Consider the following 14590-nt stretch of genomic DNA (forward strand, 5'->3'; position numbering starts at 1 on the left):
TAAGACTCTTAAGGCGAATTTATAGAAGCTACGGGTTAATTTGTGTTTTACTTCCTGCTTCGCCAACGTTGCCATATGTACAAGCGGAAACCTCCAGGTCTGAGCCATGGAGCCCATGCGGAAGTGCAAAAAAAAAAAAACTGCAGTTCATCGAGTGGCCACTTGAGGCTCCAAAATGGAGAAATCCCCATAGACGCCCATGTTAAAAAGCCCAACTTTACAGCATTATTAAACATGTTTACAGCCTGATACAAAAAACTATTTTGGTCTCAATAGATTATTTCACTATTCATGACAACTGAACAGGGGATGATTTTTTTTTCTAGCTAATTCATTTATTTTTTATTAAAATTTTCATAATTAAGGGCGTTCTCGCTTTGAGTGAGCTTACAGGTAGCGGAGAGTCGGGTGGGCTTTCATGTTTGGTACATACTCGTGTGGGCGGAGTAAAGCTCATCCAACATGGCGAAAGCGGGCTCCGCCCACTTTGGGCTTCATTTTTGAGGTCCAGAATCCAGTGGGTGACGCCATGATGGGTTTGTCCATAGTATAAACAGTCACTCCAGATGTATGATAATCATAATATTTGTACGACAATATCACCCTCTGTACGATCGATAATTATACACCTCACATTATATACGATAATTTGACTCCTTCAATATATGGCTATTAGCAAACACAAGCAGTTATTATTATTATTAGTTTATTTAAAGGTAAAACTGCATTATAAGATATACTATGTGATCTGTGGTAATGTTTTATCTAGCAGATGGTCCTTTGCAATCTCAAATCAAGTATGATTTAGAAGAACCTGTGTGTGCTAAATACAAAGCTAGAACCAGGAGATGTTAGCTTAGCTTAGCTTAGCGTGCACTGGAAAAGGACAAGCCCACTAATAAATAACCCTTAATATCCAGTGCTGACTATTTCTTTCAAAGCAAATAAAAATAGCTTATAAATAAATAAAAAGAACTGTGTTTAGGTACCGGTTTATCCTGGAAGCCGGCCCGACATCCCTCTCCCACAAATTCTTTGCAGGCTTTCGCGTTTGTTCATGCTTTATGCAGTGATGGACAGGATTGCTACAACAACACAGTCGTCCACATCATCTGAGCCTGTCGAATTGTGTTTGTTTACAGTGAGATGGGTCTGATTCATTGGAGGACTTCAAGACACTGGAAGATCTTATTGCGTGCAGACGTATTTATTTGTCCGTATCAGTTGAAATACGCCTCGTAATGAAATCCAAATGGAGTTGGAGCAGACTCCTATTCTGAAAGGAATTGGCTACACCAGGCTAGTTCTGCTCCGCTATCTAAATATACTTCACCCTTTTCTTTTAAGCTGTTTGGTATTTCCAGACTCTCTAACAACCCCTCGCTGTGCGGCAGACGAGTGAAGTTAAACCTTGAAACAGTCCGGATGACCCCGAAAACAAACATTTGTTGGTCCCAGAGACAATTAAAGTCTTGAGTGCGCGTCTGGTCAGCGTAACGAGTGCGAGGACAGCGTTTTAAAACAGAAAAGGTGTGACAGCATGCCTGTAGGGAGGCCTAGTGTTGTATGTGTGTGTGGAGAGAGGGGGGGGGTCTTTGATGTGTGTTGGCTGCAATTTGTTGTCTTCCAGCTGTGAGTCTTTAAGAACACCAGGACCTTTTTACACACAGACAGACACAAACACACACACACACGGCAAATGACCACACAGAAAGAGGAGGGACGGGGAGGAGCACACGGGACATTAGAAGAGACATTTTATACAGTATATGTTGTAAAGATGAGACTATCTATACCATGCTGAATATGAAGCTAGCTTTAGCTAATTAGCTTAGCTGTTAAAAAAAATCCCTTAATGGCCTCTAAAAATCAATTAAAGTTAGTTTCCTGTTGCACAAACTAAATGTTTGGCATGAATATAACATCTCAGAACATTAAGCGTTTTAAATGGATCTGTAGAAGAGTGAAACCCAAACATAGGTGCATTTTTTGTGTTATTTTTTGACTTAATTGATCAAACAATTACAACCAAACGGATCGCGATCGCGACTGAAGCTCGAGCTTTTTGAATTACCGTAACTCACAGTGGTTTGTGCTGTTGACAAAATTCAAAGTGCACTGAGAAGTTGACTCGTTTTTTACCGACAAATTCCTCCAAACAACTCTCTCTATCCTCCTGGGTCTCCCCGGTCTTGCGTCGCTCCCCCAGCCTGGAGCCGACAGCAGCGGTGCGTCATTACCGTAATGGACGATTTTTATTTTTATTTTTTGTTTCTCAGAAAGCGCAACTTCCCACTTTGAGTTTCGTCCATCGGTGATTTACGGTAATTTAAATACCGTAAGGCGGATGTTTAGGTCTTAAAGGGTTAAAGCGCTGTATCATCATCATTGCCATCCATCCTACAAACAGTTTATTAGTTTTAGTAGGTATTTAAATGATTGATGTTTCACACTTTTATGCAACCCATCCCACCAGTTGTGAGGATATTTGATCCAAACCTAAAATGTTCTCGATGTAGTTGACACAGAACATAAATGTTCCAGTCTGTCCGGTTTTTCAGTTTAAATCAAACTTACTGACCAACATTATTAAAATGCAAAGATAAAAAGAAAAAATTGATTCCCTAAAGCGGCTTAAATGGCGTAATGTATCAATACACTCACTGGCCAGTTCATTAGGTACACTAGTGATCCTCCGGTTAAATTACCTCTCTCTGTGTTCATCATGCGCCCGTTTCCCAATTTGTACTTAACGAACTGGCAAGTGAGTGACTTTTAATGGAACTCTTTGCGCGACTCACATTTTCTTTTGTTGACTTTTCATTACAGTTGAAGCATAAACATGTCCCCTCTCTGTCTCCCCATCTTTCTCTAATTGTAAACCAGACCTATGGCCTCTGTCCCAACTCTGGCCAACCCCCCACATCCTTTCATCCCTCTATATCTCTCTCCCATACCCCTCTGCTTCATCCCCCCTCCTCCTCCTCCTCCTCCCTCTCCCCCCAGGAAGAAAAGTACAGACATTTAGTTGGGGTATTAGGACAAAGAAAAAGCTTCTCCCCCTTCCCTCAAGACATAGAAAGAAAAAAAAAAAAAAACAAGGCCCCCTCCTCACTAATTACAAAGAACCCAGAGGCTACAAAGCCCCCCCTTCCTCCCCCCGCCCACAAACAACAAGATAGTTTAAAGATGTTGATGTAAACAATTAAGAACACACACACACACATACATATATTCACATGAGATGAATATAGGTGGAGGGACATCTGTGTGTGTGTGTGTGCACCCTGTGGCTCTCGTCGTAACAATGTCTGGGTTGGACGCTGTAACATCATCATGAAAGACGTTGAGACACACAGGAAGACAGCTGTGGAAATCAACATCTGGGCTGGGGGTTGAGGAGACGAGGTGTGTGTCTGTGTGTGTGTGTGTGTGTGTGTGTAGAGAGAGATAATCAGATTGTGTCCCAAAGGAAAACAACATGGGATCACTCACAATCTCCCCTTCATTCTCTAAATCTGCTTTTTTAACTGTGGTTTTTGGGGAGGCAGAGTGGGCTGGAGCGCCTCCACAAACACAGGAGATAAGTTCCTGACAGCGCAGCGGTTAAGAGGAGACGCTCATCATCCGTCCCCAACACACGGATTCAATTCGTTTCAATTTGCGTGAAGTAGACGTTTCGCAAAGCCAGCTCAAGAAAAGGTCGTGGTGGTTGTAAGAAAGGGGGGGATGAAGGGTGAGAAGTCTAAACATGGAATCCAGCGGAGCGAGAGACGAGATGAGAGAGGAAGGGGGACAGACACGGGGAGGGGAGAGGGAGGTGTGAGGAGAGGTGTGAAGTTTAAACATGAGGAGTGAGTGTTAGAATAATTTGAGGGTGCACTCTGTACACAGGAGGTGACCTCATCTCTATCTGCTGGCACAAGGGCTCATAATTATCATTAGACGCCTTCGAAACTGTAAGAAAGTCAATCAGCGCGTTCACATGCACAGCTCGGAATTCGACTTTCTGAATGTTTTGTGTATGTTTTGGTCGTTGGATAACAAAAAAACGAGTGTTTATTTGATTTTCATTTTAAAATTCAGAAATTAAAATTGAAATTCAAGCCATTTTTCTAAATCTGGGTCAAGGATGGATTTTTAATTTTCTGTTGCTAAACCCAAAAAAAACAGAAGACAGAAACCAAAAAAAGTGGCCGTTTTTTTTTTTCATATTGTGCAACCGGAAGTTGTCATTTTCAAAGTAAGAGCATGTATAAGGACGGTGCTGTGTAATAGAAGTTGATGGGCATGGATCAGTACGTTTTTTTGAAACAATAAAAGAGTCTCAGGGAAGACGTGACAAAACTGAGCCGCATATTTCAGGTAATTTTTTGGGTGCTCATGCCATAAACACAGTTCCGTCCTCGTCCGTGCTCTTACTTTGAAAACGGCAACTTCTGGTTGCAAAAAAAAAAAAGGTGCCTCTGTCTTCTAATGATTGTATTTTATATTCTTATAAACAGAAAATGAAAATAGACCGTTTTTTAAAGTTTGGTTTATACATTCTCAAAACTGATTTTTTGAATTTCAATTTTAATTTTTGAATTTTAAAATGAATGTCAAAAATCTTCTTCTTTTTTTTTAATATCCCTTTTCTGAACGGAAAATTCAATGAACAAAACATACACGGACCCTGAATGAGGTCCTTGTTCCAAATTTACATGCAATGGAGAAAATCAAATAACTGACGGGAACATGTCCTCCTCCTCCTCCTCACCAGGTGGCGATATGTGTCTTGCCAGTGGGTTAATACAACCCCTTTTCAGTTTGACCTATTACGTCATATAATAAACAAGAGTAGTTCATGCGGCAGACCGGCATTTCACACAACAACCAGTTGGATAATAGTTCAGCTTTTATATTGTACATAATGTGTCACTATCCCTCAGCTGGTTCTTCTACCGGTTCTGTTTACCTTCTTCTTCTACGACCGGCTTTCTTTTATGTTCTCGTACCCAACACAGTGGCTGTGGCGCATGTCCAGTTAAGGCGTATACATGCCGGAGAAAATCACTTTTGTGTCTTAATTGGATAAAGTCGGACTAACATATTTACATGTGTTTAAGTTGTCCAGTTAAAGTCGGATTAAGGCAATAATTTATTTTTTATTTTCACATGCATGTAAACGTCCTGACTGAGACCCTCACATTACATTAATATTTACTTTAGCAGAAAACTGAGTACCTATGATCATGGTCAGCCTTTCTGCAATAGCTTACTGTATTAAATCCACGCAAATTACTTCCTGGTGCATCCGATAAAACCTGTGGAGCATTTACACATCTGGGTGTTTGGACCGGTCTGGGTCAGATGTATTAAAGTGCAGCATGGATTGATCAATGGAAACTTGTGCAATACATTACAGTCAATTCAGCTTTTTCCTATTACTGCTCTACTCTTTCTTAACATGCACCCGCTTTCGCAAATGGTCTCATTTTTCACATTGGGAAGCTGTTTTTCAGACTTGACATGGACACTATAAACACATATTTGCTCCAAACAACAAGCAAAGGAAACCGATCACGATCAGGGCCGTGACACATGATTCATTTCACAAGAGAGTTTGTTTTTGCCCAAAAGTGTGGTGTCATGTGCTTTTGCGATGAAACCGTAACATTTGCCTCATGCGTCCAAGTCTAATACCTAGAAAGCTTTGCAACTTTCTAGGATTTTTGTCTCTACTTGAGGACGGCCTTTTATTATTCCAACATCACATGCTCATGTAGCATTTTATTCAGGAATGTAGTGTTATTTACTCTATGAAGCAACTTAAATTGACTGTACGTCTCTGTTTTAATTCTGCTTGTGTGTCTCCTCTTGTGTCTTCAGGTCAATACTTTCCAGGCAGTGATTGGTTACGATGAGACGGACTCGTACGTCCTCTTCCTCTACCCTCATGGTGGTCTGAACTTCTTCGGGACGCGGCCCAAGGTAAATCGGTTCAGTGAGCTTTGGCTACTACTGGTACGGCCGCTTAAATCGCTTAAAAGGAAAATTCACGTTCATATTTTTGTGCTTTTCGTCTTCTTCTAGGAGTCGTACAACGTCGAGATCGAGCTTCCTGCCAGAGTCGGCTTCAGCAGAGGAGAAATTACATATTTAATCTTTTCCCGAATTGAAGGACCTTACTACACTGTCACCACTGATGAACAAAGTGTTAAAAACCTCTACCAGTAAGTTGAACTGATGTGTTGAATATGTGTTCTATATTGAACTTATTGTCATTTTGCATTCAATATTAGGCTATCCCTTATCCCTTTACTAAAATATGTTGGATTGATGTTAATGTATATTTAACGAACTTTGAATTTGTGGGGGAAAATTTAAAAATTATGTATAAAAAATGTCTAATCAACCAAAGATTTTGCAGTTTGCTAATGTAGCTAATTGTGATTAGCTACATTTTAGATGTTTTATACCTGTAATCCTAACTTAATGCAGTACTTTCTACATAAGTGTTTAAAAGCTAAACATTTTTATAATTATTGCTTCCTGATTGTGTTTCGTCTCTAGGGTCGGTAACACTGGAATCCCAGGCGTTTGGCTTTTCCACACTGGGAACCGTTACTCTTTTGAAAACATCGTCCCTGCATCCACCGGCGGCGTCCTCGCAACTCCGCCCCATGGACCATACGGCCACTCCCTGGTAATTATTTTATTTTTAATTATTTGCAGTGAAAAGATATTTTGATGAAGGAAACTAAGCTAATTTCCATTGACTTTTCCTTACGTGCTCCCAGGACACCACCACTCCTGAATACGCAGAATTTGAAGAATATGTAGACAACACCTTTGACCCCGAGACCCAGGAGGAAGAAGACGATTACCCTCTGACGGGCGGGGACCCTGAATTCCAGCCGGCCCCTTCTGGTGGCGAAGCTGGAAGTCCTGACCCTGGCCCGTCTCCCTCGGAGGACACTGAAGGTCCGGTGGTGTACGGCAGCGAAGACGTACCGCTGGACTCTGAGCCGAGGTACGGTCCAGAGCCGGAGAGGCAGTACGCTCCAGAACCAGAGCAAGAGCAGCCACAGGTAACGTACACTTGTAACGTATGACGATGCCTTTTCATTGCAGGAGAGAATCTTGTGTATCCCTGCGCTACAGATGTTGCACAAGCTCCAAGGCCAGTGTTGTGTAATGTGGAAAGTGTTTGCGGGATTTCTCATAAGGAGAGCAGCATTCTGTGGAAATATGTTAAAAATATCTGGAAGCATTAGTCATTACATTAATTGTGAAAAACAGCCATTTGAGCTGCCAAGCGCTGTCAATACAGTTTTGTAATAATGATTTGAGTCTGTACGCGGGGTATTTGTGCAGATCGTAGATGTCTGGGTTGTAGCATCTGGAGAGAGTTACAAGGTACGGGCTCGGCTCTGGATGGCAGCGAGGAGAAGAGGGTTTTTTAAAGTTGCATATTTGCCTTTCTGCAGCTTCCCCTGGAGGTGGTGGATGTTTACCCCCCTCCCAGAAACCCACCCCGCCGTACCCCCGGAAGTCATGTGGTCAGCGTGGACGAGGACGATGTTAATTTTGACACAGGAGGTAAGAGACAAACAATATGTGTGTGTTTCTATTTATGGGCTCAATTTATACAAAGAGGGAAGACGAATCGCATTCTTCCGTTTTTAAAAATAACACCCGTTGTCCTCGATGCACTTTTTTTTTTCTTTTTTCTGGATCTGTCAGTGTTGTGTCTCTTTTTACATTCCCAGACTGACTCCGTGATGTGGAGATCAGGGCTCTGTGGGGGTCATACATCTGCTGTAGGACATTTTTATGTTCATTCTGCGGCTGAAGATAGCCCTCCGTGACTCACGCTCCAGCTGTTTTTCAGAACATGTGTATATTCGTACATATATTAATAAAATAAACTGATGAAAAGACAGTGAAAATGGGAGGGTAACTCTACCTCACCCTCTGCGTCAGAGCTCGGCACCAGCTGGCAGTACAATACTGTCGTTGTGTCGGACAGCTCCCAGGTGTGTGTGTGTGTGGTTGTGTGTGGTTGTGTGTGTTCAGCGCTCCCTCCCCTGCAACTATTCCCACAGGATTGTGCCATAAATAAGAAAGTGTTCTCAGTCGACCCGCCTGGTTACATAAGGTTCAAGATGTGTGTAAAAAAAAATAAATAAAAAAAATAAAAATAAATCTTCATTTTAAGTCATTTAGTGCAGAAAATACAGAGACCTGTCAACAAGTTGCTCAATGAATCATTTTCCGTCCCTGTTTTTGGCTCGCGTTTGTTTGTAGAAAACATTGTGATATTGGTGTTTTCTCAGATTTTTCTCTTGTGAAAGTAACATCCTGCACATGTGTGTGTCTGTGTGTCTGTGTGTGTGCGTAGTGCCTCTGTAGGACGAGGGAATGCTGCATTTTAATCCCAAGTCAGGTATTAGCAAACATGACAAACGCAAAGGGAATGAGCAGTGAATCACCAACACGCTTGCAATTCAAGTCGTGTTTGAGTGGAGTCTTGAGTCATGGCTCTTTCCAGTTTGCACGTTTTCAGGGAAATCCATTTCCGGTGTAAATTCGCTCTGGCCGGCAGTTCTTATTCTGTTTACACCAAATAAATTAGGAGCTAAGTGCATCACTTCCTGCGTCTCAGAGAATTTGTAAGGAGAGATAAATCATTCAGTGTTTGGGAGATTGTACATTTGTGCAACTATCTGAGGGGTTAAGACTTTTGGTTTTATAGTTGGTTATATTTGGTCGGAGCTAGGTTTTGGGTTAGATGTTGCACTGTGTCACATACATGGAGATACGTGTGTGTCCATGTTAAAAAACAGAACTGCAGCAGCTGGTTTCTTTCCATGTAGCGCTTTGACGTCTGTGTATGTCGTCCACTTTTCCCTGTGTGTACGGTGGAAGGAGACGATCTGATATTGTGGAAGAAATATTTATCCCATGGTGGACAGAAATACCTTTGACATGAACATGTACATTTGTTTTATATTAATTTCAGTGCTTATGCAACTTATAATAATAATAATAAAGTGTTTTTTACTGTGTCTTTTAGTGATTAAGTACACTACAGAAACTACAGAAACATGTGCCAGGTACGTGAATTGCTTTGATTAGTAATGACTGATTGGAACACAGACAAATATTTACACCTGCAGTAATAAACATGTATTTTTTTCTTCTTCTTCTTCTTGGTCCAGATTCCAGCAGCAGTGCTCCCAGAATGCATTTTGCACCGACTACACCACAGGCTACTGCTGTCACTGCCGGCCCGACTTCTACGGAAACGGACGCCACTGTCTGCCTGATGGTTAGACGCCTTATTAATGCTTATTTTAAATTGAGTGTTTTTTTTTTTCTTACAATAGAAACTAAGTGACTCTTTTTGCTCCTCCAGGTGCTCCTCAGCGTGTCAGCGGTAAAGTGACAGGAACGGTGACTGTGGGATCAACTCCAGTGGAGCTGAGCAACATTGATCTTCACGCCTACATCGTGGTGGGAGATGGGAGGGCGTACACTGCCATCAGCGAGGTACAAGCCTGTCAATATATCTGTTAATTACTGTGTATGAGTAGAGGAGACCTTTTGCACTATAGACCAGTGATGTGTGGGTCGATACTGAAATGTCGATACTTCCGATACCAGGTGTTTATGCTCTAAAATAGATTCTCAAATCAAAATATCCATACTTTCGATACTTCTAAACTTCTACTAATAATAAACTACTGTTGTTTTCTTTATGAAGCTATGATCTGAAATACGCTACTTTTTTAGATGCACCAAAGTATCGGCATCAGATCGGTATCGCCGATACCAGTCTGAATTTTACTCGAAAATTGGCGGCATCCAACATCACGACTATAAACTCTGTGCTTGTTGGTCAGGTACCCGAACCCGTTGGCTGGGCTCTGATGCCGGTTGCCCCGATAGGGGAGCTGTTTGGGTGGCTGTTTGCTCTGGAGCTGCCCAACAGCCAAGCAGGATTCAAAGTCACAGGTAAACCGTCTGTTTTCTTCAACATCTCGACTCTTGAACATCTGCACAGCAGTGAGGGAAGTCCTCTACGGCGAGGACATTCCGTGTCTTTTTCGGTGTGTGTTTGTGTGTGTGTGCGTTGTTCGGTCTCCCAGCCAGCTGTATTGTCTCCGGGGATGTGATGTGATATCAGGCTTCCACCTCCCCTCTCTAAGAGGAAACAGCTGTGTGTGTTTGTGTGTGTCGAGGAGCTATTACAGACATTCTCCTGTTTTAATTTTTTTGTTTTTTTTTGCAACATGCAACTATTGTATGATGTATAAACGGACGTATAAATGTTTGACTGATTATTTCTTGCACCAGGCGCCGAGTTCACCCGTCATGCAAATGTGCTGTTTTACCCCGGCAACGAGCGCCTGTCAATCATCCAGACGGGCCGCGGCCTTGACGACCACAACCACCTCACAGTGGACACTGTAGTCAGCGGCAGCGTGCCCTTCCTGCCACCTGGAGCTGAAGTCACCATGGACCCCTTCAAGGAGATCTATCAGTACTACCCCTCTGGTAACCATAACAACCGTCACTAGACAGAAACACATATAACAGCCGATGCTTTGTTTCCAACGTAAAATGTCCTTCTCTCTGCAGTCATCACCTCCACCTCCGTGAGGGAGTTCTCGGTCGTTTCGGCCGAGCGCGGGTCCGAGTCCCACTCCTTCCAGCTGAAGCAGAACATCACCTACCGCGACTGTCGCCACGACAACGACGCCGCCATCCCGGAGACGTTGCAGATATCCATGGAGAGGGTGTTCGTGATGTACGTGAAGGAGGAGCGCATCCTCAGATACGCCATCACCAACAAGATCAGCCCAGTGGGAGGTGAGTCTGAGCGCTCGCAGGGTTTAGATGTGGTCCCACGAATGGAAAATACATGTAATGTGGCGGCATCACCGCCATAAATTAGTCTTCCAGACCTCGCAAGGGTGAAAGAGTGATTATATAAAAAAAAGAGGAGTAATCTTTAATTGCCCCAGAGTGGCAATTTCATCTTCACCCATGGGCCGTAAACAACATTTACGAGGGACGGGAACAGTTGCGACGCAGCAGATCTCGCTGCGCACTGAGAACATGGGTGGCTGCAAACCACTTTTCACTACATTTCAGAATAAAGCTGACAAATGCCGGAGCCCTATACGCACATCTGTGATTTTAAACCCACGTCTCAGATCTGAAATAAAACCGATGGTCTGATAATGTGACAGCCGGGGAGTAATATCCACCAGGGGAACCGCATTAATCGGATGATGTCTCGCCTTCAGCGAAGCGTGGACCCATTACGCTGGGACGAGTGAGTGACGGCCTAAATCACATCCAGACCGTCCCTGTCGCACTTGAAGCGAGCGCACGCGGCGGAGGCGTTGAAAACGTGGAGTTAGCTCCGGCTAGCGAACAGACCACCTAGTAATTGTTGCAGCAATAACCTCGGCTAAGTTAGACAGTGTTCAGGGTTGAAATGTTTTGAGTTGTGGTTTGTCGTCTCCCATAGGCTGCAGACAGAGACAGACATGACTTGAATCTAGAAACTGTGAAATCTGCAAATTTTTCCATGAGATTTAAGGGAGAAAAAGACTGAATAAGTGCAGAAATTGCCCCGAAACACGAAGCCAAACCACAAATCCTTATATATTCACCAGATCCTTTCGGTTCAGCTCAGTTTTTACACACTACTGTATTCGCGGTAAACGTTACATAAAAGTTTAAAAAAAAAAGTTGCAAGTATTTGTGTTTGGGAGTGTGTGCACTCGCTTTTCTCTTTATGTTTTCACGGTTGTTAAGTCTTTACTGCACCCAAGTGAATGGTAAATCACAACAATCTCGTGCACAGTTAATGTCCAGTTGGTTTCATTTTAAATTCATTCATATGCACTGGTGCGGATACCGGAGCAAAAGATTGTTTACATACGTGTAAAGTGCGGCAGAAACACAGCGCAGGGACCGTGTCACGTTCTTTTTCTCTCAACACACGGCGCGTCGTGCTTTTCTTTACCCAATCTGTGTGATGGAAAACAGATAGCGACAGACAGGAGAGAGATGGAGAGGAAAAGAACGGGTTTGAGACGGGGAGACCGGTATTTTTTAAACCCAGCTTTTTGGACCCAGACCAAGTTTCTGTCGTTGAAACGTCAACAGGCTGATTAAAAGGGTTATGATGACACATCTCGCACATGCACATGCTCACACACAATGATATAACCAGGGCACAGCTGGAAGAGCTTTCAGGGATCAGGGGTTTTGTAAACATGGGTTAAGTGGTGTGTGCATGTGTGCATGTGTGTGCATGTGTGTGTGTCTGTGCATGTGTGTGTGTGTGTGTGTGTGTGTGCACTTTCTGGGAAATAATATCCGAGCCAATGACAGATTTTCTAGAGGGAGGAGGGAGGGGTTGTTGGGCAGAATAGCTGCCCAGTGATGTCATGAGAATCCGATATTGTAGAGATGTGGATAGTCTCTACTTTTCTCAATGATAATAGTGATAAATATATGTAATATGATTTTTGATAAACATGCAAAATCCTTTTAATTTCCTTACAGGCCAGAACCAAAAGCCAAATGTTTTATATACTACCTCGTTGTGGTGCACATGCACTTAGATCCTGCCATGCCATTGTCTGTGTCTGCTGTTTACCACATCCCACGTTATGTAACACTCCCAATCAACTCTTGTCTGTTGTGTCAAGGAGATCAGAATCTAAGCAATATTCACTAGAAACGAACATGCGAGCAGCATTTGAACCTCGCCTGGTCCTCATCAGTGGTTTGATGCTGCTCTGTTGTTTTCTGTGCTTCCCATCCGTATCTAACATCATCATTATAGATCACTTTAAACATCCCCAAACATCATGAACACATTTTGCAGTCAGTTAAGTTTTAATGGCGAAGAAAAGAAAAAACAAAACTAAACAATTCGTGGCATTTCCTGGCCAACTTCTTGAGACGTCTCGGGGTCTGCTCGCTGCAGCTCTGTGCCGCTGCTTCTGAAAACCCACAAAGAACCGCGATGCAAGCTTGATCAAGACTTCAAACTGTGTGACACAGCGTGTCACACAGATGCGACTAACCGACCTGGGAGTGTGCTGCCTCATCCTCTGGCTTTTCATCTTCAGGATGAGTAAAGGATTTTTCCTCGTCACTAATTGTGGTGTTGGATGTAGTGCTGCCATCCTGAGGTAAATGCTGCTCAGTGCCACGTTGTCTTGAGCGCTGTCTGGTTGCTGCTCCATCTACACCCTGCAAAAAGGAATGAGAGTCAGTGAAATACAGAACGTGCTTGTAATAAATTTGCCTGATTCAAAAAGAGTACTAACCTTTCTCAAGGCATCAAGAGACTGGAGATGGTAATATCTGTTAGTACCTAATATCAAATCAATTTGAAAATCAGCAAGTTTAAAAACCAGCGCATAAAACAAAGTGAATAAATAGCACAGCACTAAAAGTCTCAAATAAAACTTAAAACCAGGAAAAGATCTCCAATAAAAGTATGTTAGAAAAAGTAAAAGTAGAGAGGCACGTCCATGAAGAGCTTTAAAAGTCATCACTAAGACCTTAAAACTGATTTCAACATTTACTGGGAGACAGTGGAGACCTGCTAAGTCTGGTGTCATGCAATCCAAACATATAAAAACAAAATGGACTACAGATCGGATGTAATCTCCATCACCAACACAAACTACGTAGAGAAGAAAGCAAATCAAACATCATGTTGGTAAGTTCTTTCTCATAAAAGCTCGATTCATTCATTAACCAGACATCTGGTCCAAAACGCAGTGATTTCTATGGAAGAGTATTAGTACCACCCAAGAGAGAACAAATGAGAGCAGGTAGATTTTTTTTTTTTTTATTAGTGAGAAATAAGTTTAAATTTTGTGGAAAAAAGTTGAAATTTTGAGAGAAAAGTTTAAATTTTGAGAAAAAGTCGACCTTTGAGCCGGCTGTACCATGTGCATTCATCATGCACTTTGAGAAAAGTCACAATTTTGAGAAAACGCAGAAATTTCATGAACAAAGTCTAAATTTTGAGAAAAAAGTCGAAATTTTGAAAAAAAAAAATGAAATTATGGGGGAAAAGTTGAAATTTTGAGAAAAAAGTTGAAATTTCAAGAAAAAAGTCGACCTTCAAACCGGATGTACCATGTGCATTCATCACGCACTATGAGAAAAGTCAAATTTTTGAGAAAACGTCCAAATTTTGATAATTTTTTGGGGAAAAGTTGAAATTTTGAGAAAAAAAATGAAATTACAAGAAAATAGTCGACCTTCAAACATGTGTGCATCATGCACTTTCAGAAAAGTTGAAATTTCGAGAAAAAAGTTGAAATTTCAAGATAAAAGTCAATATTTCATGAAATAAGTTGAAATCTAAAACCTTTAAACCAGCGGTACCTTATAAGTATGGTACCACCGGTATTCTGCTGAGTATTCTGGCTTAATTAATAATTAATATTAAGAATATAAAATTGTATTGTAATTGCTTTTTCAGTTATATTGCTGATATATTGAACTGTTGCATGTCAGCAGTGACTTGGATATTGTCACACACTGTTGCCTTGTC

General features: G+C 42.0%; 1 protein-coding gene across 6 annotated transcripts in view; it reads left to right on the top strand.

Annotated features, from left to right (window-relative positions):
• nid2a (nidogen 2a (osteonidogen)) overlaps positions 1-14590 on the top strand; it is a 40777-nt gene that overhangs the window by 6005 nt on the left and 20182 nt on the right. For all 6 annotated transcript variants that reach the window (XM_047576436.1, XM_047576437.1, XM_047576440.1 and 3 more), the window contains exons 4-14: positions 5872-5973; positions 6076-6215; positions 6556-6688; positions 6783-7073; positions 7473-7584; positions 9062-9101; positions 9207-9316; positions 9404-9537; positions 9891-10002; positions 10345-10545; positions 10630-10860. In XM_047576436.1, the coding sequence (XP_047432392.1) occupies positions 5872-5973; positions 6076-6215; positions 6556-6688; positions 6783-7073; positions 7473-7584; positions 9062-9101; positions 9207-9316; positions 9404-9537; positions 9891-10002; positions 10345-10545; positions 10630-10860 (1606 nt within the window). The remainder of the gene's footprint in view (positions 1-5871; positions 5974-6075; positions 6216-6555; positions 6689-6782; positions 7074-7472; positions 7585-9061; positions 9102-9206; positions 9317-9403; positions 9538-9890; positions 10003-10344; positions 10546-10629; positions 10861-14590) is intronic.

This window comes from Mugil cephalus, chromosome 23 (assembly GCF_022458985.1).
Source record: "Mugil cephalus isolate CIBA_MC_2020 chromosome 23, CIBA_Mcephalus_1.1, whole genome shotgun sequence".
In the NCBI taxonomy this organism is placed as follows: Eukaryota; Metazoa; Chordata; class Actinopteri; order Mugiliformes; family Mugilidae; genus Mugil; species Mugil cephalus.